At 60.6% G+C, this 27441-nt stretch overlaps 10 protein-coding genes across 10 annotated transcripts; 6 read left to right on the top strand and 4 right to left on the bottom strand.

Moving 5' to 3' along the window:
• Positions 1-500: 500 nt before the first annotated feature.
• BXZ73DRAFT_88638 (uncharacterized protein) lies at positions 501-1537 on the top strand (the record flags this gene model as incomplete). The annotated part of the gene is made up of 4 exons (XM_048025027.1): positions 501-560; positions 704-923; positions 1144-1288; positions 1354-1537. 4 exons carry the CDS (start codon positions 501-503, stop codon positions 1535-1537), a joined length of 609 nt encoding a protein of 202 aa, XP_047880387.1.
• Positions 1538-3055: 1518 nt separating this feature from the next.
• Positions 3056-6522, bottom strand: BXZ73DRAFT_88637 (uncharacterized protein; the record flags this gene model as incomplete). Its single annotated transcript, XM_048025026.1, has 12 exons — positions 3056-3192; positions 3258-3488; positions 3607-3668; positions 3723-3755; positions 3843-4126; positions 4180-4599; positions 4651-4912; positions 4969-5001; positions 5064-5269; positions 5338-5728; positions 5800-6322; positions 6387-6522. The coding sequence occupies 12 exons, from the start codon at positions 6520-6522 to the stop codon at positions 3056-3058; spliced, it is 2718 nt and encodes a 905-aa protein (XP_047880386.1).
• Positions 6523-10770: 4248 nt separating this feature from the next.
• On the top strand, positions 10771-11769 carry BXZ73DRAFT_42919 (uncharacterized protein; the record flags this gene model as incomplete). Its single annotated transcript, XM_048019050.1, has 5 exons — positions 10771-10830; positions 10883-10941; positions 10997-11068; positions 11139-11211; positions 11260-11769. 5 exons carry the CDS (start codon positions 10771-10773, stop codon positions 11767-11769), a joined length of 774 nt encoding a protein of 257 aa, XP_047880385.1.
• A 495-nt stretch (positions 11770-12264) lies between these two features.
• BXZ73DRAFT_42952 (Sec34-domain-containing protein) lies at positions 12265-15314 on the bottom strand (the record flags this gene model as incomplete). The annotated part of the gene is made up of 11 exons (XM_048019059.1): positions 12265-12645; positions 12807-12910; positions 12981-13200; positions 13251-13402; positions 13455-13819; positions 13867-13958; positions 14014-14250; positions 14302-14439; positions 14496-14666; positions 14719-15102; positions 15156-15314. The coding sequence occupies 11 exons, from the start codon at positions 15312-15314 to the stop codon at positions 12265-12267; spliced, it is 2403 nt and encodes an 800-aa protein (XP_047880384.1).
• A 421-nt stretch (positions 15315-15735) lies between these two features.
• On the top strand, positions 15736-17077 carry BXZ73DRAFT_8097 (heterokaryon incompatibility protein-domain-containing protein; the record flags this gene model as incomplete). The annotated part of the gene is made up of 3 exons (XM_048023397.1): positions 15736-15861; positions 16352-16588; positions 16685-17077. Coding segments are annotated over 3 exons (756 nt in total), but the record flags the coding sequence as incomplete, so codon positions are not given.
• Positions 17078-18323: 1246 nt separating this feature from the next.
• On the top strand, positions 18324-19213 carry BXZ73DRAFT_42834 (uncharacterized protein; the record flags this gene model as incomplete). Its single annotated transcript, XM_048019032.1, has 4 exons — positions 18324-18512; positions 18568-18828; positions 18883-19026; positions 19079-19213. The coding sequence occupies 4 exons, from the start codon at positions 18324-18326 to the stop codon at positions 19211-19213; spliced, it is 729 nt and encodes a 242-aa protein (XP_047880382.1).
• Positions 19214-20203: 990 nt separating this feature from the next.
• Positions 20204-21809, top strand: BXZ73DRAFT_42639 (uncharacterized protein; the record flags this gene model as incomplete). The annotated part of the gene is made up of 3 exons (XM_048018993.1): positions 20204-20398; positions 20448-21107; positions 21162-21809. The coding sequence occupies 3 exons, from the start codon at positions 20204-20206 to the stop codon at positions 21807-21809; spliced, it is 1503 nt and encodes a 500-aa protein (XP_047880381.1).
• Positions 21810-22518: 709 nt separating this feature from the next.
• On the bottom strand, positions 22519-24132 carry BXZ73DRAFT_42783 (uncharacterized protein; the record flags this gene model as incomplete). Its single annotated transcript, XM_048019024.1, has 6 exons — positions 22519-22836; positions 22981-23052; positions 23108-23205; positions 23263-23765; positions 23831-23937; positions 24031-24132. 6 exons carry the CDS (start codon positions 24130-24132, stop codon positions 22519-22521), a joined length of 1200 nt encoding a protein of 399 aa, XP_047880380.1.
• A 392-nt stretch (positions 24133-24524) lies between these two features.
• On the top strand, positions 24525-25991 carry BXZ73DRAFT_42805 (Clavaminate synthase-like protein; the record flags this gene model as incomplete). The annotated part of the gene is made up of 7 exons (XM_048019027.1): positions 24525-24914; positions 24967-25239; positions 25298-25403; positions 25470-25613; positions 25669-25725; positions 25782-25845; positions 25901-25991. The coding sequence occupies 7 exons, from the start codon at positions 24525-24527 to the stop codon at positions 25989-25991; spliced, it is 1125 nt and encodes a 374-aa protein (XP_047880379.1).
• A 258-nt stretch (positions 25992-26249) lies between these two features.
• Positions 26250-27047, bottom strand: BXZ73DRAFT_88630 (uncharacterized protein; the record flags this gene model as incomplete). Its single annotated transcript, XM_048025025.1, has 4 exons — positions 26250-26317; positions 26380-26527; positions 26595-26661; positions 26755-27047. The coding sequence occupies 4 exons, from the start codon at positions 27045-27047 to the stop codon at positions 26250-26252; spliced, it is 576 nt and encodes a 191-aa protein (XP_047880378.1).
• Positions 27048-27441: the final 394 nt, after the last annotated feature.

The following is a 27441-nucleotide window of genomic DNA, read 5'->3' as shown; positions in this document are numbered from 1 at the left end:
TGGCCGTTGTACCCGGCAGGTTTCCTGATCCACATAGCCCTCGTAATCTACTCATCCTACACTAACGCCGGAGTATAATCCCTAATGCGCTGCTGTTCATGCCCACATAGTCGTTCCCAACACAAGCAATGTACCCATATGTATAGTGGTTAGCATCGGTACATCGACGTTGTCCTACGTACTCCATATACGTCTACCAATAGTACTCTTACCCTTGACGACAAAAACTGGAGCGTGCTGCGCTTTGCCGCTAGAACGGGCAGCCTAGAAAAGCGATCGCGATCGAAGGAACGATCGTGAAGGTCTCTCTATGTTCTGATCACTGACACGCTCCGCGGCACACCCGATCTGCAACAAGGGAGATATGTCGCGTGACCGCGTTCTCTCTAGACGCGTGTCGCGTCGGGGCCGCACTGTCCCCCGCTTGACTCAAGCCGCCATGGCCTGCTCGCTGGTCTCGCCGAGGCAGCGCTCACACCTTGCCCCGTCCCGCCAGGACGATGACCAGCTCGACGTGCGTGCTTCCGCTTCGAGGCAACGGCTCGGGAGAATTCAGGGTGGTCATCAAGGGCAACAGCGGTCAGTTCCTCAATTTTCGCGCATCACTTTTCTTGCACTCACGTCAGCTTCTAGGCTCGGGCAAGGTGAGCGGGCCCTTTGCTTCTCATTAGACCACGATGCGACCTAGCCTCGACGATGACAGTCTACGCTCGCCCGTGAGCTCGCCGCCGTCCTTGGTCTGCCCGCCATCCACCTCGACACCCTCTTCTGGGACCCGGGCTGGCAGATGTGCCCAGTGGACGAGTTTCGCGCCCGGGTCCGCGCCGCCCTCGACCGTAGCGGTCCCCGCGGGTGGATCGTCGACGGAAATTACACCTCCAGACTCGGTAACATGGTGGGGGATGCGGCCACGGACGTCATCTGTCAGTCCTCCCCGTCTTATTGTGCCCCTCGTCTTCGTCTTCTGCGCGTCGTTTCCGCTTTTGACGCCTTATCTTCCCCATTGCCGCGCCCTCTTCTTCGACCCTGCGCCCGGACGGACCGGGTGTGGGCCTTTGTGCGTCCAACGCACTTCCTTCGCGCCCGCCGCGCCATCCGTCCGCACCACGCTCCGTGCCCTTCGTTGGCGGTCGCTGCGCGCAGGGCTCGATCCGCCCCTTCTGCTCTACTTCCCCCGCCTCTGCTGGCGCACCCTTCTGCGCCTCCTGCGCATCGGAGACCCCTGCGCTCCGGGCTGCGATGAGTCCATTCGGGAGGTGTTCTTCTCCTCCGAGAGCATCATATGGTGGTGAGTCCTCGCGGCGGCATCGCCGTGTCGTCCGCGGTGCTCACGACGTGCACGCCGCACCGCAGGTGTCTCTCCAACCACTGGACCGTGCGCAAGCGCGAAGGGGAGAGGTACCGCACGGACGGGGTCCATGTGGGGGGCAACTGCAGACGCATCGCCGGATGGGGCGGGGAGCTCGCCGCGTGGAAGCGAGATGTGCGGGCCATGGTGGAAGCCGGTGCTCGCCGGTCTGCTGCGCGTCCGTCGTGACGACTGTTTGTGTAGCCGTGGGGAGGTGGGCGCAATCAGGAGGCAGCGTGGCCGGGAAGCTTGCGCGCGATGAAAGTGGAACGACTGGGACGGGGGCGTGGTCCTCGGCCGGCATCGGTCAGCTTCCAGTTTCGATGATCGTCGGCGACGTTGTGCAGAGGAGAGCCACTTCCGCGTACCGCTTTGCGCGAGGCGCCATTCGATCTTATTCAGTTGAGACAACGCGGGGCATTGCATGAGCCTCATCCGCGTTCGACCGGTCTTCTAACGTTTCAGCAACCCCCACGCCTCGCGCCGAACTATGATCAGAAGGCGCTCGATCGTCCCAGCGGAGCGCGGACTCTTAAACGGCTTCGTCTAAAGTACGTCTTCGCGACTGGCTGAGCGCCGTGCTACGGTCGGCAGAGTCGCAAGTTCGCCGAACGCAACCTAGTCCGCGGACACGTCGCTGCCGCGCGCTCGCAAGGCGACCCGAGAAGCACGTCCCGCGGCCATTCCGCCGTAACCATAATTAATGACGATGGCGGCGCAGCACTGAGTTCTGAGTTCTGGGTACTGCGCGCCGCTCCTCGAGGCCCCAGGCGGCCCGGTTCGTACGCGCGAAGGTGCGACGAGAACGTAAAAATTTTTTCAAAAAAAAAAAAAAAAGTGGGCAGAACCCCGACCGCACCGCACCGCGCTCCGTCAGCGGGTGTTTGCGCGCAGGGCGCGGTCGTCTCTGTTCGTTCGCATCTGCCATCTCCCCCCCCCGAAGCGCACTGCGGTCTGCGCGGCGGCGGCCCCGCGTCCGCGACGGGACGTTCTCCCCCACGGCTGGACACCCCTGAGGCCTGAGCGGCCCCACGCAGACGTCACGGCGTTCGTGTAGAGATCATGCGCGCGCAGCTCGGATGGGCCACTAGGCACCTTGCTTCGCATCTCGTTGACGGGATCTGCGCTGGGCCGGCGAGAACCACTGGGGACGTCCGGTTCGGGCTGTATTGAGTGCGCGCCGAGGAGGTCGCCGTGCACGTCCCTGAGGCTGTAGAAGCCGCACTGGTCGAGATAGACTTTGAGTGCGGCGGGTGCGGGCTGGAAGTAAATACGATGTTCCGTGGCATTAGACGGGTATTCGATCGAGAGCGGTGACGAGAGCGGGGTCTGGGCGGGTGGTCGGCGTACATGGGGTTGTAGGAGTCCGAACAACAGGTGCAGGTAGGGAGACTGGAGTCGAACTATCAGCCCGATAAACGAACGAGCCGGACGGAGCGGCGGGATGAACAGCGGGATGACAGCAGAGTTGATACAGCGGTGGGGGGAGAGTTACATAGGCTACAGGCGTGATTAGGCATTACGAGAAAGAGGCGGGACGGAAAAGTGTGCATCTGGGACGGAGATGACGGCGCGACGCGACTGGCAAAGATGGGGGGGAGGAATAATGTACACAGAGAAGGAAATAATGGGCGAAGAGCGAATAGGTATGTCCGCAGTGACCGCACGACTGAGCTGAGGTGGGACCGTGCGCGGCGGGGAGTCGGGTTACATGGCAGAGGCGGGCCCGCGGCGCAGGATCGCGGACGGCATCGTGACCTCTGCGGAAGGGGGCGGGTGTTGCATCGCCTCGCTACAGGCGGCCTCGAGCCTGCGGCGGAGCTCGTCCTTGCGTGTGCCTTGCTCTGCGTGCGGAGAACGTCAGCGGTGACGTCGTAGGAGGAGTGGGGAAGGGGCGGTCGCGACGTACCTGGACACGGCCAGAGCAGGTTGAGCGCCTCGAGGGGGACGAGGAACGCCTTGGCGAGGTCGAGCGCGTGGGTGAGCGAGTGGTTGTACTCCCAGAGCCCGAGACAGATCGCGACTTGGCTCGCGAACCAGGTGACCTGAAACGGTCGGCGCGAGAGCTGCTGGCCCTGGGGCTCGTTCAGTTTGGTGACCGCTAGCTGGGCGCGTTTAGCCACTTGTTCCTGGTAGAGCACTACAGGGAAGAACGACGGGATGGACTCATCAGCACAACGGAACAAAGGCGGGCAGAAGACCGAGCGGGCTGAGAAGGACCAGGGATCCAGGGACAGAGCAAGGAACGAGAGACTTACGCCACTCTTCCGCCTGGCGCCGGTTGAACATGGGCAGGGGCGGCATGTCACCGTCCTGGAGTCTACTGGGCGCGTTCAGGGTTCGGGCGGAGGAGACGGGCGCGGAGATGACATACCGACGGAGCTCATACGTAATGGTCATCCGCGTGCTGCAGCGAAGTCGCGCGCAAGATAGTGCGAGGAGAGCGGACGGTCAGCGTTCAGGGCGGGGAAGCACAGGGACGGAGGAGACACACTTGTAGAGGTACTCGCGCGCGATGTAGATGAGCGCGGTGTTGGAGTTGCAGAGGTGCATGTCGAGGGCGTCCTGGATGGCCTGGGCCTCCTGGAAAGCGTCGATCGCGAACCGGGCGCGCTCGTCGGTGGAGAGGCCCTCGTCCCGCTGGATGCAGGAGTACGAGTTCCAGAGGAGCATGCTCCGGCAGTAGAGCGCCCAGACGGACTCCTTCGGCGACTGGCCAGACGTCTGCTGATGGCCCGCAGCGCGTTCGAAGGCTTCGCCAGGGAAGAGCAGCGCGTACTGATGTGGCGCGTGAGCTGATAGCGCAGGGACGATGTGCGGGCAAGACGCACCTTCGAGGGTTCCGCAAGGTTCAGCGGGGCCGGTTCCGTGTGGAAGGCGGAGCACTGCGCCGTATACGCCGAGACGAGCGTCAGCGCACACCAGCAAAGGCGCCGACACTCTTCCTTCCGGATCTCGGTCACGGACGCGTTCTGGTCCCAGCGCGCGTTCTCCATCAGGTTCAGCGAAGCAGAATCTACCAGGAAGCCTGTCGCCGGCGGCGGGCAACGGCAGCGCGAAGGGGTCTCGTAGCGGTCAGGCAGGTCCACCATTGGCACCTCGCGCGGCCGGAAACTGCTGGCTGAGGGGTCGTCACGGTCCATTGAGGGGAGGGAAAGAACGTGTATGATTTGATCCATAAGCTGAAGTGCCTCTTTGGCCCTTTCGGGAGAGTAGAGCGGGTGAGCTGAAGACTCAAAGAGTGCGAGGATCTAGGGGCGGACCTTGAGTCAGGATGACGTAGAATTTACGCGAACACTCACGAGGGCCGCTTCGGCCATGCTGTAGTCCAGGGCTTGATTGCGGCAGGCCAGCTCTAAGCAAGCTTGGCTGCGATCGCGCAAGGTGAGCGCGAGTTCGCGGCCGCGGCCGCCCAAGTCCATCTCGCTCGACTTCATCAGAATAGCCATGGCGAGACCGGACATGACGACTGGCTCCATACGGCCCCGAGACTGTGGATTATGCAGGTCCTCGAAAAAGAGATCGACGTTGATGAAGGAGAGCCAATAGCCGCTGTGATTGAAGCTGCAAAGCATTCGACGTCAGCGCACATAAAGCAGATCGCGCTGCGAGACACGTACAGAAATTGCAGGTCCTGAACGATGGCATGTAGACTACAACGAAGTAGAAAAAGATTAGGGACCTGCCATTTCAGCAACGTGAGCGCGATACGAACGACTGGTCTCGTGATTCCGGATTGTACTGGTCGAGAAGTTCGTCCCACCAGGCGGCGTCGACTGGGGAAGAGAGTGGTATAAAGTCGAGCTTGTCCTGATCGAGATGGGGAGAGATGTTCACATCCACGGGGCGCGCAAAAGCTTTGTCGGGATCGGAGTAGTCCATGATCACTGAAGAGCGACGAAAGGATGGTGAGAGCTCATCCTAACCGCGGCCGCATAAATACTCATCGCCACAAAGTCCTCTGATGACGGGAGAGAGGGGAGACTTACTTTTGGGTATATTGCGTCGGGATCTGTCTCGCGCGGAGACATCGAGGTATCGATATACAACGGCGGGATGTGGATGGCATTCGTGTCATCCAGCGGACCTCGCGACGGGAACTGGCCTCTCCTGGCACCGCCTGTTACGTTTTCCTTCACTTTCGCGTCGAAGGAGAGCGCGTCGCTCTCACCCTCTGAGCTCGTCCTGCGCTTCTTCTTTGCGAACCCGTTCGTCGGGTCCGCGTCCAAGGGGCGCTTCTTGCAGGAGCGTTGCCGCGTCCCGGGCCGTTTGTCAGGCCCGCGTCGCTTCGGGACGGCGTCGTACTCGCACTCGTTATTGCGCCGGACGCAGTTATGGCAGAACGGGCGGGTGGAGTCGCAACGGATCTTCCGCGCGCGGCTGGGATACCAACAGATTCAGGGCGTGCCAGTTCATTATCAGGAAGAAGGGGGAAGAACGGGTGCGCTTACCATTGTCGGCAGGCGATGACCACGGTAGAAGCCTCCCGCCGGGGCGGGCGGGTTGGGCTCGGGTTGCTGCCCGACGAGGTTCCCCTCACGGGACCAGAAGCGGAAGAGAGGGATATCTGGGGCTTCGGCTCGGCGGTCGGTACCGTCGTGGGCTGTCGGGAAGGGAAAGATTGGGTCGGATCAGCTGAGAGGCGAAGCTGGTGTTCAGGAACGCGAGAGTGCTGGGAGAGGTGGATGGAATATTCGGAGGACGAATTCATAAGGCCAGAATGAAGGCGGGGTGACGAGATCGCCATATCGAGCATGGAATGAGTGTGAAGGGAGAGGTCGGCAGGAAGGTGCGGGGGCGACAGATGATGGTGAATGGTCGTAGGGCTCGGGACTTGTAGGGTTTCTATGATATGGTGATCTCGGGAATGCGGGTCCATTGCCGGCGCGGGATAGCGAGCGTCAAAGGCGGAGGGCGGTGGTAGAAGTTGGGTGGCGACAGAGTCGTAGTGGAAGGGGCCTAGGGGATACCGGCCTTTTTAAAAGAGGCGGGACATGTGAACTGGGCTCCAAGCCGCGGGACGATAAGGTGTACGTACCGTCGGGACTAGCGTACGAGGGCTCATATACGGGCGAGTGAAGGTCAGAACCTTCCTCGGACGACTGGACGCCGTCCTCGATAACGGTCAGGTGAGGGAAGGGAGTGTAGGGGTCGCCGTTCGAGCTGGCGACCATGACGGGGGAAGCGGGCAGCGGTGTGGCAGACGAGGGCGGCGTCAGTGCATGGGGAGTTGAAGAGGACTGTCTAGATATGCGACGGCCACGCGAGGAAGTGCCTATGAAGCCAGAACAATCCCATACCCACGCGCCAGGAGGGCGTGTAGCGCGGCAGATGGGGATCTGCTAGAAGCAGGGAAGATTGAGCAGGTTTGACGAATTCCTCACGGAGGAGATGCTCACCAGACTGGGAAGCGGGCGATGGGGCCGTCAGGTCCGACGCCGGCTAGCCGGGGATCGAGGTGATTGCCTCCGCGCCGAGAGTCTGCGGGCTGGAATGCGGGGAGAGGATTGGAGAAAAGGCGGAGAGATAAGTGTTGGCCGGGGGTGCCTGTGCGCGAATGAGACGGTCGGCCGCGGAGACGGAGGGCCCGGGGCTGGACGGGGCTGGAAGAAAAGGGTGGATCTGGGCGAAAAACGGGTGTGAGAACGGTGGGTTGTGAGCTCAGAAACGAGATGAATGATGCCTTGGTCGCAGCTGTCCCGCCCGCGCGGGGGATCGGTGGGCGGGCGCACTAGCAGTAAGCGACTCAGTCCGAGGTTCTCGCGCAGAAGCGGTGGCCAGTGACTTGTCGCGCTCCGGGCGGCGACTGATGGCGACCGCCATTGTTCACGTCGGGGCCGCCGCGAGCGCATATGCTGGGTGTCGTAAGAATCTGTTCCTCGCGGTGCGCTAGCGTCGCGCTTACGGAACGCATTCAACGCGGCCGCCCTGGATTCGTCGGTGGAGGAGGGAGGAGGAGCGCGGTGGGCAGCTCGCGCGTCGGGCGCCCGGGCGGTGGCCGTCCGCGCCGGAGCCGGGGGCCGTCTGCGCGTCTCGCGGTGCGGCTTCCCCGCGTGCGCCTGCGCCTGCGAGCGCTGTGGCCGCAGTCGTCTCCCGCCCTCATCTCGCGCACACCCATCTCGCGCACGCCCATCTCGCGCACACGCTCCTGCGCGCACCAGAAGCCCTCCGTTTAGCCTTCGCAACGCCGGCCATCTTCTCGTCGCCTGGCCGCACCCTCGTTGGTCGCTGCTCGATCGCTCTCCGTCCGCAAAGGCTAACCGCTTTCCCCCTCCAGGCCGCGCCAGGCCTCCTCCTCCCACACGTGATCGAGCGAGGGGCTGGCCGCTCCTGGTGCGACTCTTCTCCCTCCCCGCCGGGGGGCTTCACTGACTGCTAGCCCGCCCCGGTGGTTCGAATGCCGTTTGTTGATGAGGCACGCTCCGCTCGGCCGCCTGCGACCGAATCTATGGCCCCGCCGTGACCGCTCTTGCGCCCGCGACATTCCAATCGCCCGCTCGACATTCGCCCACCCGCCCCAGCATGCGGAAGACGTACGTCTCCGCAGCCTGCGATTCCGCGGCGCACCATCGCGGCCTCCGCGCCGACTCCGAGGCCGCACGGCGGGAGCCCGCCACGGCCTCCGCCTCGCACCGCGCCATGGCCGGGAACCACACGCGCCCCTCGCTCTGCGCGCGTTGCATGAACGTGCATTCATTCATCTGCGCCGGCGCGATCGATGTCCGCGGCCCATTTGATCTGCTTTCCGGCGGAGGTGCGCAGGTTGTCGGCACTGCGCCCAAGCCTCTCCGCCCGCCGTGTGCGCGCGCCGTCTTGGCGGGTCCCGCGACATTGGGGCCCGGGCCCAAGTCCTGATCTCGCGCACCATATCCGGAGACCAGTCGCCCACACAAACGTCGCGTCGGCCGCGCGCGCCGCACACGGAGGCTTTAGAAGCACGCTCGGGGAACAAGCGAAAGGCTGTGAGCGTCCTGGGGCGGCAGCTTCACCCCGCCAGCATCGGTCCCGCGATGGAAATCCTGCCCATCGGCGCCGCTCTCGCCTACTCGCGCAGATCGCCCCATCCGGCTGCCACGCCCTCCCCCGCTTCCCCTCCTCCTTGTGCGGAGTGGGAATCTCTCCTCTCTGTCGTCCAGCCCTCGGTACCGAGCCCCGCGTGCGCGGCCCTCCTTGCACGCACTCGCCCCGTCTTCCTTGCGTTCTCGTCCTCGCTATCTGCACCCGCATGTCTGTGCCTTGTTTGGCGGGAGCGCGCCGCGCCCGTCACGAGGGCTGGACGGCTTCCGTGGTGGCAGCCCTGACAATCGCCGCAGGCCCGCCTTCGGACGAACGTCGAACGGAGCCCGCGAGCGCGCCCCCAACGGAGCTCGCGCCGCTGCAAAATGATCATCAGATGGTGCGTGCTCTGCTCACCCAGCGGCTGCATGAAGATATTCACGGCCCACCGGGTTGTCGTAACGCCCTTTTCCAGGACGTTGCTGGCGATCGCTGCCCTGTCCCTTCTCGGATGGGTCTCGAGTCGGTGTCTGTCCTCCACGGGCCCGAAACATTTCCGCTAGCATGCCTCCCATCGCTATCACAGAGCACACCAGGGTCGACCCCATTCAATTTTGGATTTAGCCTTTTCTGTCGGCCAGGCGGGCGCACCGCAACACAGGGTCTCTGGTGTGCACCTCCACGGGCCCCGCGACTTACTCTTGGCCCTCCAGCCGCCCTCTTCGCCCACGTCGACCTCGGACGCTGCCACGAGACCCTCCAGGCTCCTGGTATTTGTGCCGTGCTCCGGAAGCGGGCGCTCGCCCCGTTGAGCAGGAGTAGGCCTTCCCCGACAGTCGTCTAGAAGGTCCGTGCGGGGCGGGCAGCGTCGAACTTCCCCCCAGCCGCAGCATGCCCCCGATTGCGCTCTCGGTGTCCGGCGTTTTGGACTCGGGACTCGGAGGTCGAGAAGGCAGGCGTTCCCGAAGGCGGAGCGGGAGGACGCACGCGAGCATGGCCGGCGCGAACGTCGCCCGGCGCCCGCGACCTCGTCCTGGGGGGTGCTTCGCTCGCTGGCTGTAGGCACCCGCTGAGCGGGTCAGCTGGCGTCGGTCGCGTGTCGCGCACGGGCCCGATGCGTTCGCCGGCGGGCGTGGTGCGACAGAGCCCGTCCGTCCGTCCGTCCGAGAATAGGCCTGCGCGGGTGGCTCGCTCCCGCGCGGCGCCTCACAGGCGGGTTGGGCTGGGGGCGTGTTTGCGGGATTTGGGGATGGAGGCGCGGACGGTGCTCGAGCGACGCGGGCGCGTGACCGACGGCTGGACGCCGGCGAGCTTCGGGCGGAGGCCGGCGGTGGACGAGGCTCTCACCGTCCATGGTTTGGAGGATGTCATTGGCACCGAGAGGTTAGTGTGTGAGCGCGCGGGGGCGTCGTCGAGAAGCTCTGGAGTGTATAGATATGGAGTTCCAGGCGATCCGAAGACGCAGCGTCGTGATGGCGAAAGCCGTGGTCGATATTTCTTCGGTGAGCGGATGGGCTTCGTTCGTGGAGGAATGAGAAGAGCTGAAGCCAGCACTGGTGTCGAGGGATTCTCCGAGCCGAGGGAGGACATACTAGTGGGGAATAGCCCTCGCCGACGGAGGGAGCCGGTGCGACATACTCAGCCGCAGACGGCCGCAATTCAGCCAGGCTTCGGAAGAGAGACGGAAACCTGCGAGATCTGAGGGGAGAGGAGACTGTCCGTCGAGTCGGCTACTGGCCCGCCACATGCAAAGACTAGTGTTCCTCGTGGGCGAGGGTAGGTACTATCGGGTGATCAACCGCAGCGAATGAATTGCGGCAGAAAAATGCCACGCGAACGGAGACCATTCAAATACATTCAAAGGCTCGATGGGCCAAATCTGCATGCGGGGTCCCACGGCCAATCCTCCCCGTCAGACTGTTCCAGGACGGGTCGGCAGGGAAATGAATATCGGTCGTGTATGTCGTCTGAATCTGCCCACATTGGCGGGGCTTCCCTGCGATCCTCGGATGGGCAGAGGGCTCAATGGCGCGTTAACACGAGACAGCAGCGACAGAACGGTCTGGGGTGGCTAAACGAGTGGCGGCAGAACGGTGGACGCCATCACACTGGGTCCGATCAAGGCAGCAAGTCTCGCGGGAGGCCGCTCAAAGCCCCCCGCGTCCGGCCTGGTGGGGCTGCACAGCGCGGAGCACACCCGGCGGCCGCATGGAGAGCATGCTCGCCCGGTGGCCATGGTTCAAGTGGAGAGCAGCGGGCTCGCTCGCTGTCCAACACAAACCTGGCACTAAGTTCCTCCTCCAAACGCGCGGACAGGCGCCGGGCGATAGGGCCGCGCCGAGTCGGAGCTGACCAGCGCGGCCTGTCCTGCGCACCCAGCTCTCCGTCTTTCTTGTTCTTCTCCAGCCCCCGCGGGCTCCCTTCTCATGGCCCCCATCCTCACCGTTCTCTTTGGCTGCTGTCTCCGTGCCCGCAGCCCTTCTCTGGTGCGTTATCGTCCGCTCTCGTCGTCCTCCCCGTCTCTCACATTGAACCCAGGACGACCCGGACGAAAACACTCCGTTCATTGCTCCTGCGGAAGATGTTGCCCCGTACGTGTGCGTCTCTCTCTTCAGACTCTGCGCTCACCCTCCTCCCCGCGGCTTCCCCCAGACCCCGCAATTACAGCATTGACCACCAAAAAATGAAGGAGCGCTTGGGTCACATTGTGCGTTCCAAGGAGGGGTGCGTCGCTCTTCCGGCTTCTTTCCCTCTCCTTCCTGCTCAGACCCCCTTCCCGCTCGCGCGTATGCAGCAAGATGGTGAACGTGAACCAAAAGCTTCCCTTCAACATGCACAATCGCCCCACATATCGCCAGGACCGCAGCGTCTCTGCGAACACCACGCCACCCCGCCCGACCTCTTCTGCGTCCCAGACGAACCCATCTCCGGAATCCCCCTCGACCTCTGCGTTCCCCCACCACCACCGTCGTACCCACTCGCGCGACCCGTCCCCGTCGATCCAAACCAGCCGATCCACGTCGTCCCTCCACCCCGGTGACGCTTCCTATCTCCCACCCGAAGCCGACCCAGACGGCATAGTCCGCAAGCCGATCCTCAACCTGCGTCTCATCCGCGGACACGGTGGCTTCACGACTGGCGGCCGAATACGGCAAGGACGGAGCACCGTCCGCGGGCGGCGAGGCCGGTGGGGCGAGGAGCGCGCGACGGACAGCAGCGAAGAGCCTGACGCCGCCGTGGGCCCCTCACGCGGACGCACGGGGCTAGGTGACGGTGCAGAAGAGCCCGTGCTCGAGGTCGAGTCGCCGTCGACGCCGGGAGACGCGAGCCAGGACCGGGTCGACGCCGGCCGCAGGGCGGCGCTCCTCGCCGCGCAGTTCAAGATCGAGGACGTCGGGAACATCTCCCAGAGCTGGGGCGAGTGAGTGCGTACTCTACTCGCTGCTGTTTCCGTCTCGTCCTCCTGCGTCCACCCTACCGCCCTCGTCGTCGCTATCGCACCACCCCTGCCGATACGCGGGGCCGTTCCGCGTCTTCAGTCTTTTTCCAGGTTTCGCGCGCCCGTCGGAACGACCCCTACGAAAACTCACGAAACCCCGTTGAGCACCCTTGTTCTGTCGACTGTCTTGCATGTCGCTCCTTCACATCACCACCCGCGAACAGACTCCACAAGAACATTGCGTTACCACCACTGCGTCTACCTGCATCTTTGCATATATAGCCACCATATGTTAGTCACAATTAAGTCGTCCCTAGTGCCCAAGGGTGTCTTGTATAATGTAGCTTTTAGCATCCCCCGTCCCCGGACATTATCCACGGCCCCGCCGTTTGGAATCCCATTCACTCGGAACTTTCGTTGTATGCACGTCTTGCGAAGGTCGCGTGGATCCGAGCCAATACACAGAGCCAATACCGGACAACTACGAGTGAGCGCTGCTGCCAGCCGCGCCGTCCTGCTCGAGCTGCCAGTCCTCCCTGCACCCACGCGCGAGGCGCTCCCGGATCGCAGGGACGGCGGGTGCGCGCGCGCGGAGCGCGCCGGCGGCCGCCTTGTCGGCCTGCTCGAGCCAGTCGAGCCAGTCGTCGACGGCGCGGTCCTGGACGTGCGTGAGGAGGACGTCGACCGTCCGCTCGTCCTCGACGTACAGCCGCATGCGGACCGCGACGTCGTGCGCGGCGCCCTCGAGCGCGCGGGCGCCGTCGTCGGCGTGCGTCGCCCAGCGGCGGAGCGGGTCCGCGAGGGAGGCGGCGGCGGACCGGATGACGGCCTCGCACGCGGCCTTCAGTTCCTGGTCGATCCCCTGTGGTTGGGCGCGGCGGAGATCAGCGGGCGGGTGTGGTGGACACGCGGAGCGGGCGCCGCGACGCGCGCGGGGAGGACGTCATGCGCCCGCAGGCTCCCACCGGGCGCTGCGGGCTTGGGAACGGAGGGAGAAGAGAAGGGAGGGGGAGGGGGACTCACGTGGCGGACGTCGGTGAGGTCTTCGTCACGAGGCATGCCGAGCGAGCTGAGGAGCGCGTTCGGGAGAAGGAGCGTCGTCCGGCCGAGCATCGAAGCCAGGGTTTCTGCGCGGGAGCGCGGGCGTGAGCGCGGTAGGCGCGGCAACGGGGCGTGGGAGGCCACCGTCGGACTTACCGTTGACTCCCGAGAGGTCGAGGCCGCGGTCGACGTTCCGGTGGACGAGGTCCAAGTTCTGGGTCATCTCTTTCAGGATGAGGAGGTGCCGGGCGAGGAAGAGTTCGCCCTCGAACCCCGACGACGGTGGGTTCTTCGACTTGAGGGTCTCGGCCGCCCCGACAAGGCTCTGTCGGCAGTAGTTGATAGCTTCTTGGGCGAGATCATCGAAGATAGCGGGCTGTTCGGATGTTTGAGTTGGAAGTGACATAGAAGGGGACAGGGCCCTACTTTGACAAAATCTTTGAGCTGCGAAAGGACCCAGACCGTCCTTTGGAGGGTGGGATACCAGGTCTCCTGCTTATCCAACGACTTGGACTGGAATAGCTGACTGACGCTCTGCTTCTCCTTTATATCCAACGCCGACGCAGGTTTCCGCGCCGCTGACACGGTGGGTCAGTCCGAGACAAAACCGCGCGAATCTATTGGACTCACCGACAAGCTTGTCGGGGTACGAGAGATCCTCGGGTTTGGGAATATAGTACCTGATCTCAGACTGTATAACGGACTGCGCCTTGAAAAACAGCCGAGTCTGAGCGTCCTGCAGGACCATCTGCAGCAGATGACTGATGTGCAGCGCTCTTAGACCACTTTGACGTCGCGGCTGGTCAAGGTCCAATGACAGCTCGTCCAGTTCCGCCTCTTCGTCGGAAGATCCATCCGGGACGGACGGCACATCAAGCACCATCAGTGCTTGCAGGACGGTGCAAACTTCGCAGAGCGCCGTCAGACGTGGCTCGTGGAGAATACGAGGTCGGAGATCATCATAGAGGTAATCGCATAGGCTCTCGAGGTACCCACTGTCAACATTGTCAGCTAATTTATTAGTGAGATGAACAAGACGCACTAGAGTAAGTCTTCGCCGGAATTGAAGAAAGCTCGGAATAGAGTGAACTCATCCGTGCATAGCTGCTTGAGGTAGCTGCAGCCCGCCCTCGTCTGGTAATCGAGGATGCATAAATGTATGTTCATGTGATCATGGGAAGAAACTTACTAGCTCAACCAGATCTGTATGCGTAGGATCAAGCCCTTTTATGTCTTCTATCAGCCGTCCTATGAGGAGTTGCTTACGAGCGGAGAAGTAGGCAGCGTGACACTCGGCAAGCAATGCAGACAGCTCTTCAGGATGCGCATTCGCCCGGCGTTCGAGCTCAGATAGGAGCGGGGCAAGAGGTGTTGAGACACTTTGAAATCTTGTGTACAGCAGATGATTTTGAGCGGTAGTGGATACCTACAGTGACGTATGAGCATTTGCAAAAGCAAAGTAGTCGCTGGAACACACCTGTTCGTACAATCGCTTGGCCACGTCGGCGGTAAGAGCACGGAGCGAGCCCACGAAATACATTTTGATCAAAGTCATGGCTCGGGTCATGCATTGCTGGAAGCGCAGTAGGTAAATCTCGGCTTCGCGGAAATGCCTCTAGATACTTGAGATTGAGCCGAGCTGGCACCGAGTACATTGCTGGTTAAGCTTACATGGGCTTTGAGGTAGTCAATGCATATGTCCACGCGTTCAACCATGTAGAGGAAGTCTCCTTGAAGTACAAGAGATTCTCCAGGGTGGTTGAGCATCCGTGTGGCATGCTCCAGCTCTTGAAAGTATTCCAGCCGCTCGCCAATGGATACCGTCATGTCCAAGATACGGTCCTTGACGCAAATCAACGAGCGAGAACAAACGGGGAATGTTATGAGTACGCACCCGTTCCTGCAACAATTGCTCGCAAGCATCCTTCAAGCTCCTACCACTCTCCTCCACAGACTTCCACCCATGCAACATCCCATCCACTTCCTTCTCAATATCGTCGATGCGCTCTACTAACCTGTCGCATGTGTCCAAGTGATCGGAGACAGTACCGAGGTGTGCACGAATATGAGCTTCCTGGCTATGAGTCACAGACCTGTCGATTAACGAAAACCAATCGTAGAATTGCTGGGGCGTCTGGATGGGTTGTTTAGGGTGGAGGGCATGGGAGCGGTGGGCAGAAGCAAGTCCAGGAGTAGAGGGTCTTGATGTCTGACCGAGCTTTCCGCGAATGATGGGGGTTGAGGGTCTCGAGCTCGAGCCGGGATCATCTACGCCGAACTTGACGCGTATATATGAGAGAATGGACAAATGAGAAGAGGGTGTAGACATACCTTGGGAGGGAGAGTGGAACGCTCGGCCGCAGCCTGAACCCATGACACGCTTCTGCTTTCGAGTTCACTGATGGGAGCAGACGACTCCCACTCTTCCACTGAGATAGTCGGCTTAGGGTGCGGAGTGAGGGCTGGAGGTCTCTTCGTGGTGGAGGCCATCTCAAGTGATGGATTGGGGAGGCGGGAAAGCTGTTACTTCCGATCTCCCAGAATCGAGAGACGGAATGGTACCGGGCCGTTGCGCGCGGACGACTCTCCGTCGTTGATTCCCTTCGATTCCTTGCGTTAGTCTCAGTCTGTCTCTCTCATACTTGTCCTCCTCCATGTTCTCGTCGCCGCTCGCGTTATTCCACACCAAGCCTTGGACGGAGAAAGGGGTCATAGAACGGCTTTCCTCCACTGTCCTGGGCGTCCCTGCGTGCTGCGCAACATTTAATTATTTTCCAATCAGCGAAGATGGCCGCCACAAAAGTCTTCCCTCTCTTCGTCCCTCTAGATACCACTCTCGACTCGAAATTTACGGTAAGCTTCATGAGTGCGTTCCATGTGCTGTGCCTCACACGCATGGCCCTTTAGAGTGATGTGGTTGCTCGGCACCGCACGGGCGAATCTCGTTTTCTTCCCCCGTCCTGAGGACGTACCCGACGGATATGCAATTCTGTCCCACACATGGCTTTCTGAAGAACAAGAAGACACTTTCAAGAAGGTCCGGGATCTCAACCAGGAAGCCTATCGTGCATCTTCCCCCTTCCACCAGCTGCCTCAGACTCGGGAAGAACTTCAGCAGCTCATCTCTCAGGCGGTGACAGAAGCCAAAATTTCTCAGAGATCTACCCCCCACGCACAGGTACAAGACTCTCCGTCCAAAACCAGCACATCTGTTTCGTCGCGAGGCGATTCATCGTCTTCTCTTCATCCGCGTATGTCGTCTCAAGCTCTTGGGATATTGTCCAATCCAACTCACGTTTGGCTTCGATCGTCTACCCGTGACAACAGCACCCCGTCGTAATGCAAAGTTGAGGGAGAAAACGCCGGATGCGCCTACGGAGGGAAGACATACGTTGGGGTGGGACACTCAGGTTCAGGTGAGGAATTATGGCATTCTGCACAAATATCGCTCACCGCTACCCCTGTTGCTTGCTGTCTGTGCATTGGAAAATTCTCGAATTGCTGACGCGTAGGAATCAACTTTGAAGCCACCTCGGCCATCTCTCCCCTCGTCACCGCCATGGTTCAATCCTCGCGATCGTCTATCATCCAAGGTACGCGTGTTCCTCGAGCACGCGGAGAATGCCGACTACAAATACGCCTGGGTCGATACCTGCTGCATCGACAAGACGAGCAGTGCCGAGCTCACTGAAGCTATCAACTCCATGTTCCGGTACTACGCTCTTTCTGGCGTTTGCATGGTATACCTCTGCGATGTCTCCACTGTTTTGATAACAGTCCCGAAGACACCGGGCGGCATTGTGAAGATCTTGAAGACCCAGGATGAGCCTTACTCATCACACGGGTGGATAAGCGACAAGCAGGCTCTGGCAAATGTTTTCAGGCGTAGCCTTTGGCACCATCGCGGTTGGACACTCCAAGAGCTTCTTGCGTCACGTGTCATCGTCTTCTTCTCCAGTGAATGGACACCCCTAGGCACTAAGTACGAGCTCGCCGATGTCCTCAGCAACGTTACTGGCATCCCCGTCGGTGTCCTCCGCTTTGAGACTCCAATAACGGACGTCAGCATCGCGGCACGGCTGTCCTGGGCGTCGAAGCGGAGTACAACGAGGCCAGAAGACAAAGCGTACTGCCTATTCGGAATTTTCGGTGTCAACATGCCGACGCTGTACGGGGAAGGCGACAACGCGTTCTACCGGCTGTTGGAGGAATTGATGAAGACGTCTCGTGATGCCTCGCACTTCCTTTCCGGCCGGAGCCGAGGCTTCGAGGATGTGAATGAGCTACGGTCCTGCTTGAACGAGCGCTCGGCCACCGGTGGACATCTTCTGGCCTCGACACCACACAGCTATTCACAATGCGAAGGCATAAAGTTTGAAGCAAGTGCGTGGATACAGGCTAGAAACGGGATGGTGCGTCACGAAGATCGTAGAACAGACCACCGAAGACTGATGATTATGCAGTCCCAGCTCCGTCGACCTACGTTTGCTGTTACACCGAACGGCGTCAGCATATCAGCACCTGCACTGGCGCTCGACGATACCAGTGACACACTCCTTGTCAACCTCTTCTGCAGTGATCTGTATACCCACGGCGACGAAGCGACCCGCTCCCCCCTTTATCTGGTGCTCCGCAAAGCCCCTGGCACAACAGACGCTGGCGATGTTTCGACGTATGAGCCGGCTCACTGTCGGTCGTCCATGGTGAAGGAACCAATCGCCATCGACCAGTGGCAGATGACCGACGTATGCGTGGTTGCACGACCGCGACACAGCGTAGACCTCGCCCCCCGTTCGAGCGCAATGGAGAGGCTCAGAACCATCTGCGAAGCATTCACCAGCGAGAATCCCTTTCACCTCACCTTCGCCGACTTCCACGATCTCGACAAATATGCTCACCTTGACGAGGCGAGAAGCACGATCCCTCAGGCCCCTTGGTGTCCTAGTGAAGTCCTCAGCCTCCACTTCACGGGCTTCTTTGCACGAGAATATCCTTCTTTGCAGGTGTGCCTCGGCTATTGCAAAGCACACACCCTCGGCCATCGCATCCGTTCACTCGCCAGACCATGGACCGCCAAACCTTCGAAGAAACCACAGGTGCCATTCCTTGTCCTCCGTTGCCACGATAGCATGGATCAGGCCGCTGCCCTCGGATCCTCCCACTCGTGCGAGAAGGACCACATCGACATGCAGGGATCATGGCCGAAGAAGCAACGGGTGGTCATTGCTCTCCGGGAAGTGGAGGTATCAGTGATTCCTAGTATATTTGGCATCGACGGTGGATCGCTGCGGATGCGGATGCGAGTCCATGCAAACCGGTGATAACAAGTGCTTCGATGCTCTCTGTACCATGTAGCACCTTCGTACTCGCCTGGATAGTGACACAAAGACCTGCACAGTACTAGTCCGCGTTGCTGAAGCATCACGTGAATGTGCGTCTAAATGGAGACTACCGATGCGCGGGGAGCGAGAGAGACTGTTGACCTCTCCCTCGACCATCATGTTTCCGCCCGCTGCTCTGCCTTTGCCAGGGGAGGTTCTTCTACTCACCGACGAACTCCCCGCCCCCGCGGATTTTCTTCTTCACCGATTCCTTGCTGCCCATATGAAGCGTTCTCCTCAGTCCTCAGCTCTCATTCTCTCGGTATCTCAAGATCTCGGATGGTGGAAAGGGGTCACCGCAAAATCAGTACCGTCATTCTTCGCCTGTTCCCGGACTTTGCTTTGACTGCGTTGGGTCCCAGAGCCTCAATTATGGCGCACTCGTCGACGCGCAGAGACTATTGCTCATAGAGGTAGTGCCTTCGATCACCGCCGATCCCACCGCAAGAGCGCCGTTCGAAGACCTTTTCCTTCGTATTCGAGCTGCATTATCTACCTCAAGTGATGACGGAAACAATCCATGTCTCGTCATCTTGGACGATGTTTCGGCACTGGAGTGGATCGGCCTCTCAGTTGACAAGATTGCCAATTTTCTCCGGGCACTGTCTTCGCTATGTAGACGGGTACGTCATACCATTCCTTGTTGCATCTGAACTGTGCTGAGGCCATCTCCTCAGGCTGCAGCGACGCTGATCATCCGCCATCATATCATCACCCCGGGAGAACCGGATGATGTCCTCAGGAGGCTCGTGCAGCTCTGCGATTCGCGCCTCGACGTCTTTCCGCTGTCGAGCGGGAAAAGCGGCTCTGTCAGCGGTCAGGTACTGTAGTCCTGCAGTTGCGCCTTAACCACGACTCACAAGCCTGCCGTAGGTCGCATTGCATCGCGGGCCAGCTGTCGGGGATGCCATGCATGCGACAGTAGCCCGTGATGCAGCTGTTCATTATCGACTGGTCGATGGAGGCGCTGTCTTCTTCGACAGAGGGACAGGCAGCGGTGTGTTGTGAAGATGGACATGAGTAGAAGTCGGATGAATAATGGCTTAGAATCACTCACGCACGCGTGGAGGACGACGGTGACTCACGGGGTGCAGGTCTGTCGGCGTGCCCTGGGATGTCTACGGGACGCCCGGTGTCGGCGTCCAGAGCGCCTTGTGCTCTTCTATGTAAGGCACGTCATTGTCAGGCTGCCTCGCCGTTTTCGAGTGCAGAACTTATGTAGTGAACAGCGCAGCGACTCGCCGCCGCAAGAAGGTGTTCGTGGAGAGCTTGTACCATTGATTATCGACTCCTTCGCATGCATGGCAAGCCCATGGCCGGGCGGGCTATTTCAGGGATGTTGTGGGTCCTGGTAAAATGGAACTGCGGTCCTGCTCCCTTTCAAAGGACCTCCGTCGCAAGGGCGTCGAGAGTAGTAAGGTCCGTAGGTCTGCCGACTATATTCTGAAAAGGCTTCCCCAGCAGCCAGCTTTGCTATCGTTAAAGAAGATTAATCAGAACACGCGTGCTTTCAATGGTCGGGAGCCTGGATTATGTAGTAGATAAAGCGACCCGAACAGGGTGTGCGACTCGCCTGGATCGACAATGATGTGTTCGGAGGCTTCTCGGGTTGCGCCACTCTCGTCGTGCCGTATAGTCTGGTGTAGCTCTTGAGCTCACTAGCAAGTCATTTCAGTTTGTTATCACCCACTCTATCGGCTAAGAATGTGTCAGTAGGCACCTACAAGGTCAAACCCAGGAGATCACAGGCGCCGCGAGCTTCTCGTCGTCATCCTCCTCGGAAGGCGGATATGGAGCATGAGTTTGGATTTCCATGGTGTGAGCTCGAAGACGAAATCGACTGAGACGACGGCAAGCGCCTGGGCTGGCACTGTGGCATCTGTCCCAACCCAGCCACACCCTCCCCTCTGTCCTCCTCTCCTCCCTCTCGATCCGGCTGTCTTCTTTGCCTGTTGCACGGCCGTGAAGGGCCCTCCGCTTCATCCACGCATGATCCACATGCCGCTCCCCTCCCAGTTCCAGTCCGGCCGCTACCCTCCGCCGCGCACCGACAGCCTCTCTCGCGCAGCCAAGCACCCCATCTTTGCCACCGTCGAGGATGAGCTCAGGGACATCCGCCGCGTGCACTCCCAGGGGCAGGAGGAGGACCTCAGGTATGCCCTTGGCAAGACGATCAACAAGATGGAAGAGCTGGTACGCCCCTCTTCCGTTTGTCCCTCCCCCGCTCACTGCGTCCTCGCAGACATCCATGCTCCGCGAGGCCTACAAGGCCCAGACGGACCTCCAGACGGAGCTCACCCTCGCCAAGTCCAACCTCCAGCTCGCGCTCGCCAACAACGAGATGCTCGAGGACGCCCTCCGCCGCGACCCAGGCCACAACAAGGACGTCGGCTGGCGGCGGATGAGTGCCCGCGAGCAGATGCTCAAGGCGGAGGCCGACACCGACCGCCGGCGGAGCACCGACAGCCTCACGTCGACCGACTACTCCGCGTCCCCGACCGCGTCCCAGCCGTCGTCTGCGCTGCCGTCCGCGGCGGACCCCCGCGCGTACTCGCCCATCGCGCCGCGATCGGCGACGATGCCTGTGCCGTCCCCCTCCCCCGCGCCCAGCGGGGGCGAGAGCCGGTTCTTCCGCTTCCGCTTCGGCAGCAACGCGACCACGCCGACGAGCCACCCGTCGTCGCCCCGCCTGTCCGCGCAGCCGGGCCTTCCGATGCTGAACGGCAACCACCTCACGTCGGCCTCGCTTCCGTCGCTCGTGCCGCCGCGGGACTGGGAGAAGGAGGTCGAGGAGCTGCAGAACCGGTTAGAGGCGGAGCGGCAGGCACACAAGAAGGCCTGTGATGCCAAAATCGAGCTGGAGGGGGAGCTCGAGTCCCTCTCGCAGGCGTTGTTCGAAGAGGTGAGTCGGTTCACATCTTTCCTTCCGAAGTTGGGCTCTTAACAGCCCCCATAGGCGAATAATATGGTCGCCACCGAGCGCATGAAGCGCGCAGAGACGGAGGAGCAGCTCCGAGAGGCGCGAGAACAGGGCGAGGCACTGAAAAACGTCCTTCGTTTGTTCGAGCGCGACGCGGCCACTTCGAAGAGCACAAAGCGCTCCAGCGTCATTGCCCTCCGCTCTCAAACACCGACAGCACTCCAAGACGGGCCCATCGACGCCACTCCTCAGCCTCGCACACGACACCACCGAGCATCGTCGTCGGCAGTGGGCATTAAAGCCCCATCGTCGGGCATCCCTTCCCCGACGTCACGCTCTGCTTCCCCCATCTCTTTCGCCGACCCCGCCCCAGCCCCGTCTGCCGTGGACGCTGTTCCAGCAGAGTCTCCGATCTCACCACCATTAGACAAGCAGCCCCCGGTGACACGAGCTGATGCCCCAGCACCCTTAGCCGCAGCGTCGCAGGAACGGAGTCACAGTCTGCAGGTGGAGGTCACCACTCCCGCTGACAATTCCGCTCCTCCAACGCCCTCCCCCGGTCCTTCTCCGCTTTCTGGCGGTCAGTTCCTGTTCACACCTCCACAAGCGGTCAACTACTATGATGGCGAAGAGTCCCCCTGGGCGGACGCCCCATCATCCACGTCGCGGCCAGTTAGCTCTTAGCACTGCTCAATATATCCCCACCGGGTCCCCATTATATCTCGTTACATCTTACTGCATCGCGCTTTGCATAGCTAGTCGTCCCGCTCGCACGTGCTTCCTTCTATTGCGGACATTTTGCATACCCGCTATCCTCATAGCATCTACACATCGAGAACACACAGAATTGATTACGTACAGACACATCGTAACACGCGGCTCGCTGGACGCAAGCAGAAGCGATGAATGCATACACCTACACATGCCACAACCGTGCGCGAGTGTGTGCGTATGCTGAAGGCTTCATGTTCTGGGCATGGGGGAGCATGGCGACGAGGGAGAAGCAGAGCGGAGGATCAGCGACTTGTAAGTTACAGCGGCATAAGGACGCTACATATGCATACTGTGGGGGGCATTGAGGATTCGGGGTTGGGGCCAAAGCTGGCGAGCAGCGGGGGCATCAACCACAGCGGAGGGGGGAATCTGGGAAGCTGGACGGCACAACGGGTCGAAACAAAGGGGGCAGGAAGGGCGCAAATATAGGATACAACGGGCAAACGTACAACCGTCAACAAAAATCAGCATTGTGACAAAGCTTGGGGTCCAAGGTAAGTTTCTGAAGGGGAGGGGACGGGTTCAAGACAGGATGTCAACATGGACGGTCGCCGAAGGGTTGGCACGGGGAAATGTGACGCAGGAGGGGGAGGTGGTGCAAGACTACACCTTACAGTCCTCATGCCGCCTCCGACATCGTCACATCCGCGAGCATCGACTCGTCTCCGGCGCCGTTCAGGGTCGTCTCCTCCTTCGTGTACACGTCCGCCCTCGTGTTTGCGCCGTTCGTGGGGAAAACATTCTCCTCCGCGTCAGACTTGCGGGCACCGTTTGTGGCGGGCTTGCCCGACTCGGAGGCGCCGTTGGACTTGAGGATCTCGTGCCACTTGTCGACGAGGACCTTCGACCGCTCGCGGAACCTGAATTCGGCGTCGCGGGGTACTTTATCGTCGGGCAAAGCGTTTATGTGGCGCATCACTTTGCCGATTTTCGAGAACTAGAGGCACCGGGAAAGAGGCTTGGGGTCAGCAAGACTCCAAATATGCGAAAGGCGCGGGAATGTGGGAACGCGCCATTCCACGAGGTGCCAGCAGGGCACAGCGGGCAAGAGATGTGGGCATATCAAGGTGGCAAGACTCACCAGAAGATATTCCATGGACATCTTCGGGTAAGTTTGTACCTGGGTGAAGAGCTCGTCGAGCGCAGGCATGTCCTATGGTGTCCGTAAGTAAATGTTGGCAGTGTGGAGCGTGCGGAAGATTGCATACCTCATCCTTGGGGACTACCTTGCTGTTGAGGAAGGCCTTCTGGAGCCTGTGTCGCCATTCTCGTACCTTGAGAGCCTCCGGATCCTTCGCCAGAGCAGCTACATAGGTTTAATGAGCGGACGACAACAACAAGCGGTTACAGACCGGATGCTCACAATCGACCTCCTCCTCCTTATCGCGCTTAGCTTTCTTGTTGGGTGGTGGAGAAGCCCGCTTGGCCGAGCTACCCCGGTCGTTGTCAGCCTCCGCATCGTCCTCTGACTCGACTAGGGCCTTGGACTTGGGACCTTTTTTGCCCTTCGTAGAGGTCGTCCGGGACCTTGCGGAGGACTCAGCGGGGGTCTTCTTCGCCTTGGACTTGGACTTGGATGCTGCAGCATCCGAGTCACGCTTCCTCTTCTTTGGTTTCTTCTTCTTCTCACCGTCGTCATCATCTCCCTCGTCCTCGCCGTCGCTGTCGAGCTGGTCGACCTCGGCGTTTGCTTCTTGTTCTTGGGCCCTGGCCTTAGTAGCCTCTCGTTCCTCTTCCCACGCCTTGGGGTCGAGCGCGATGCGGTAGCCTTTCATGAGTTCGGCGGACCTCTTTGCGGGCTCGTCGAGGTAGGCCTGGATCTCGTGCTGCTGAAGACGAGAGATGTCTTTTGGCACGGTCCATGCGCTGATTGAACACGAAGAGAGCAAAGTGAGGAGCCAGGAAGGGCGTATGAGCGCGACGAGACTCACAAGTCGCCGGCAGGGAAGAACTGGACGCAGTACCAGTTGCCCTTTTTCGTCTTTGCGTTGGGACGCTCCTTCTGGACCAGGTCAGGGACGGTGTCCGGGTCGACGATCTACACGTGTCAAAGAGAGAAGATGAGCGTGACGAGCGAGATTTGGCGCGTTGGGAAAAGGGAAACGCGAGGAACAGAGGAGGGAGGACGAACCATGCCGGGCCATGGGGGGAAGCCGCGGACCTTTGCGAGGACGATATCGCGATAGTCGTAGGACTGCTCCTTGTCCTGGACCTTAGCGCCCTTTTTGCTCATGGCTGGACGAGATTAACGCGTCGAGGGCGGCTGGGGGGAGGGAGGAGGGCGAGAAGGGCCTGGTGGCGAGACGGAGCAGTTGGTGGTCGCAAGTAAAGGTTGAACCCCGTGGCCCGGCAGAATCCGCGGGCGGCAGCCGGCAAAGAGGGCCCGTGCGCCTCCGCCACCTTGAGCGCGGCCCGGTGCTCGAGCGGATCCTCACCCCGACTTGCATGCACTCGCAGCCGTCGACAAGGCCAGCACGAGGGTCACACGTCCTCGGCCTCCGCTATTGCGCAATCTAGCGGCCCCCGACGTCTTTCGGCGCCGTCCGTCCCTACATAATCTGCTCATGGCTTCCCCCACTCCCGCCCCGCCGCACTAACCCCTAGCTTCTCGTCGGGCTGCGCGCAATGACCGGCCGTGCTCCAGATACCTTCTCAACCATCCCCGTCCTCGACTACTCCCTCCTCGCCACCCCCGACGGCCATCGCGAGTTCGTGGCGGAGCTCCGTCATGCCCTCGTCCACGTTGGCTTCCTGTACCTCGCCAACCCTCCGGTGGACCCCGATGTCGTCGCTGCGCTCATAGACTACACCCCGCGCCTCTTCGATCTCCCCCAGGAGGAGAAGGAACGCATCCTGATGGCGAACTCGCCCCACTTCTTTGGCTACTCGCGTTTCGGCGCAGAGTTCACCAAGGGCAAGACTGACCAGCGCGAGCAGTTCGACTTTGGCACACCTTATCAGAGCCGGTGGCAGCCTGGGATGCCAGAGTTCGTCAAGCTCTGGGGCCCTTCTCAGGTGCGTATCCGGGTTCCAACCACGCTGATCAGCATGCCTACTCGAGAATCAGTGGCCTCAGGAGGACCTTCTTCCTGGCTTCAGGGCCATCTACCTCCGCTACCTGGAGCAGGTCGAACAGCTCAGCTACAGATTCATATCCTTGCTGGCCGAGGCATTCGAGGTCCCCGATGAGCGCCTCGGACCCTTCTTCTCAGGAGGCACCGCCCCGAACCCAGCTGGCATCTTGCAGCATCGGTCAAAGATCGTCAAGTACCCTGCTCGCAAGGAAGGCGACTCTGACCAAGGTGTCGGGCCCCACTTCGACGGCGGTTTCTTGACTTTCGTAAGTTCAGCCGGCTCACTTCGCCCACAAGTCAAAGCGCTCACTTCGCCACGTCCAGCTGCTCCAAGCGTCCGACCATCCCGGTCTACAAGTGCAGAACCTAGCCGGCGAATGGATCGATGCGCCGCCCATCCCTGGCACGTTCGTCGTGAACTTGGGCAAAGGTCGGCTCTCAGCGCCTCGCTTTTCCCGACATTCGGTGTGGCTGATGCGAACGGCCCTTGGTTTAGCACTGGAGTCGGTGACGCAAGGGCTCGCCCGAGCCACGTCCCATCGCGTGTTGTCCCCTGCTCCCGGGTCGACGCCCCGATATTCGATTCCGTTCTTCCAAAGCATATCTCAAGATATACAAATCAGCGATTTCGTGCTCGATTGTCAGTGTGAAGTTCTCGAACACGCGGTGCCAATCACTTGACAATTTCCATGCAGTCAGACCCGAGATTCTGAAGCTCAAAGACAGCCGCGCACAATCGGGAGCGGTAGACTGTGAGCTGTGTTCGTTTCGTTGACCACTATCGGCGACCTCACGACCACCCGTACAGCCGTGAACTATTCCGAGTATGGCCAGTATCCTTCCGGGCAGGTCAACTTGATCGGTCGCGTCAAGTACGTCTCGTGCCCCTCCAGATCCCTTGCGGAACCCGCTCATTTATCTCTTCAGGAGCCACCCTGACGTCGCTCAGAGGCATTATCCTGACATGTTCAAGCAGTTCTTCCCCAAAGGGCTTCCTTCACAAGGCAGTGCATATTGAGGGCGCTCGCTCGCTGGTATAATGTGCAATAAGGGAGAGGCTTGGATTCGGCTGTTGTAAAGTATAAGTATGATAAGGAATTACACCGAATGCATGGATCCTCGAGCAGAGCGATTCCAGTGGGTTTGGTCCCATCGGCATCTATAGTCGGAATAAAACTGAACATGTTGCAAGGAGAGTATGGCGGTGTCCCAGTGTCCGCGACGGTTAGGAAAGCGAGAAAAGAGAGACAGATTCCACGGAGCACAGGTCGCGATACTAGTGCCGCTCCAACTTGACACTGATGCGAGAATCTCTCCGGTGCCTCTCGACGAGCAGGTAGCTCACTGCGGGCGGCATAGCGCGTGAGCACTGAAAGAAGGCTTGTTGTACCGACGGAGGGACTCACCAATGAACTTGTCAATGACATCGAGGACTTCCGGGTTGGGCTGCACCTCGAAGAAGGCATGCTTCGACATTCGGAAGACGAAGAAATGCCTCTTGTGCGGGTGAAACTCGGCCATGGGCTTCTTCTCGGGGTCGTCCATCTTGATGAGCTGTGGACGAGCAGGTCAGAGGGGTAGGAAGAGAGCCGAAAAGGCAGGACCCGGCGCGCGCGCGTACCTGGAAGCGGCCGTTGTGCGTCTTCCACCGGAAGGTCGTGTCATTGTTGGCCTGGAAGGTACCGCCGCTACTGAGAGCGTCAGCGCGTTGATGTTCAGTCAACGAGCTCGGGGCGCAGCGCGCATCGTAGGCAACCGCAACGTGTGAGAGAGAGACATACACTCGGTCTGAGTTGTACTTGAGGAACTCGGAGGCGGACTGCCAGGTACCCTTGTCGCCGCCGAAGCGGACGCGCGGGTCGCCGTCCGCGAGGCCCTCGATCTCGGCGACGGTGATGAGCTCACGGGTCTCCATGTCGAACTTGTTGATCTTGGTCAGGTTCGGGTGCCAGAAGCGGGTCACTATCTCATAGTGCATCGAATCGTCATCGGTGGAGAGCGTCGTGTTCCGGAGGCTGTTCATCGTGAACTCGAGCCGGTGGGGCGGCTTGGACTTCGAGGCGGGAGGAGGCATGGTGGGATGTGCGGAGACGGGAGGTGGGCGTGCGTGCGGCGAATGTGGACGTGGAGGAGCAGGGGGCTGGCTAGTCCGACTGGAGACGGGCGAGGGGTGTATATAGGGCGCCAGGCCCGAGAGAGCCCCGAGCTACGAGCGGCACACACGTCAGTGGGAGCCGGGTTAGGTACGGACACACCGCCATGCGATTGACCGGCAGGATGTTGGCGGCGCGGAGGTAGACTCCCACCGCGGTGACCAGCATAGCGGAAGCGTATGGCCTGCGGAGACCGGCTGAGGCGGGAGTTAAGTTGTTACAGGTGATCTGCCAACGGAAAGACTGCGCGTGGGGTGTTAGCCGTGGGATGGGCGGGCTCAGGGTCGGAGGTAGGCAGGATTTGGGAGAACATGA

The sequence above is a fragment of the Epithele typhae genome (genome assembly GCF_022376455.1).
Source record: "Epithele typhae strain CBS 203.58 chromosome Unknown BXZ73scaffold_9, whole genome shotgun sequence".
In the NCBI taxonomy this organism is placed as follows: domain Eukaryota; kingdom Fungi; phylum Basidiomycota; class Agaricomycetes; order Polyporales; family Epitheliaceae; genus Epithele; species Epithele typhae.
Note: the sequence above shows the minus strand (reverse complement) of the source record. Positions and strands in the feature narration are given on the sequence as shown.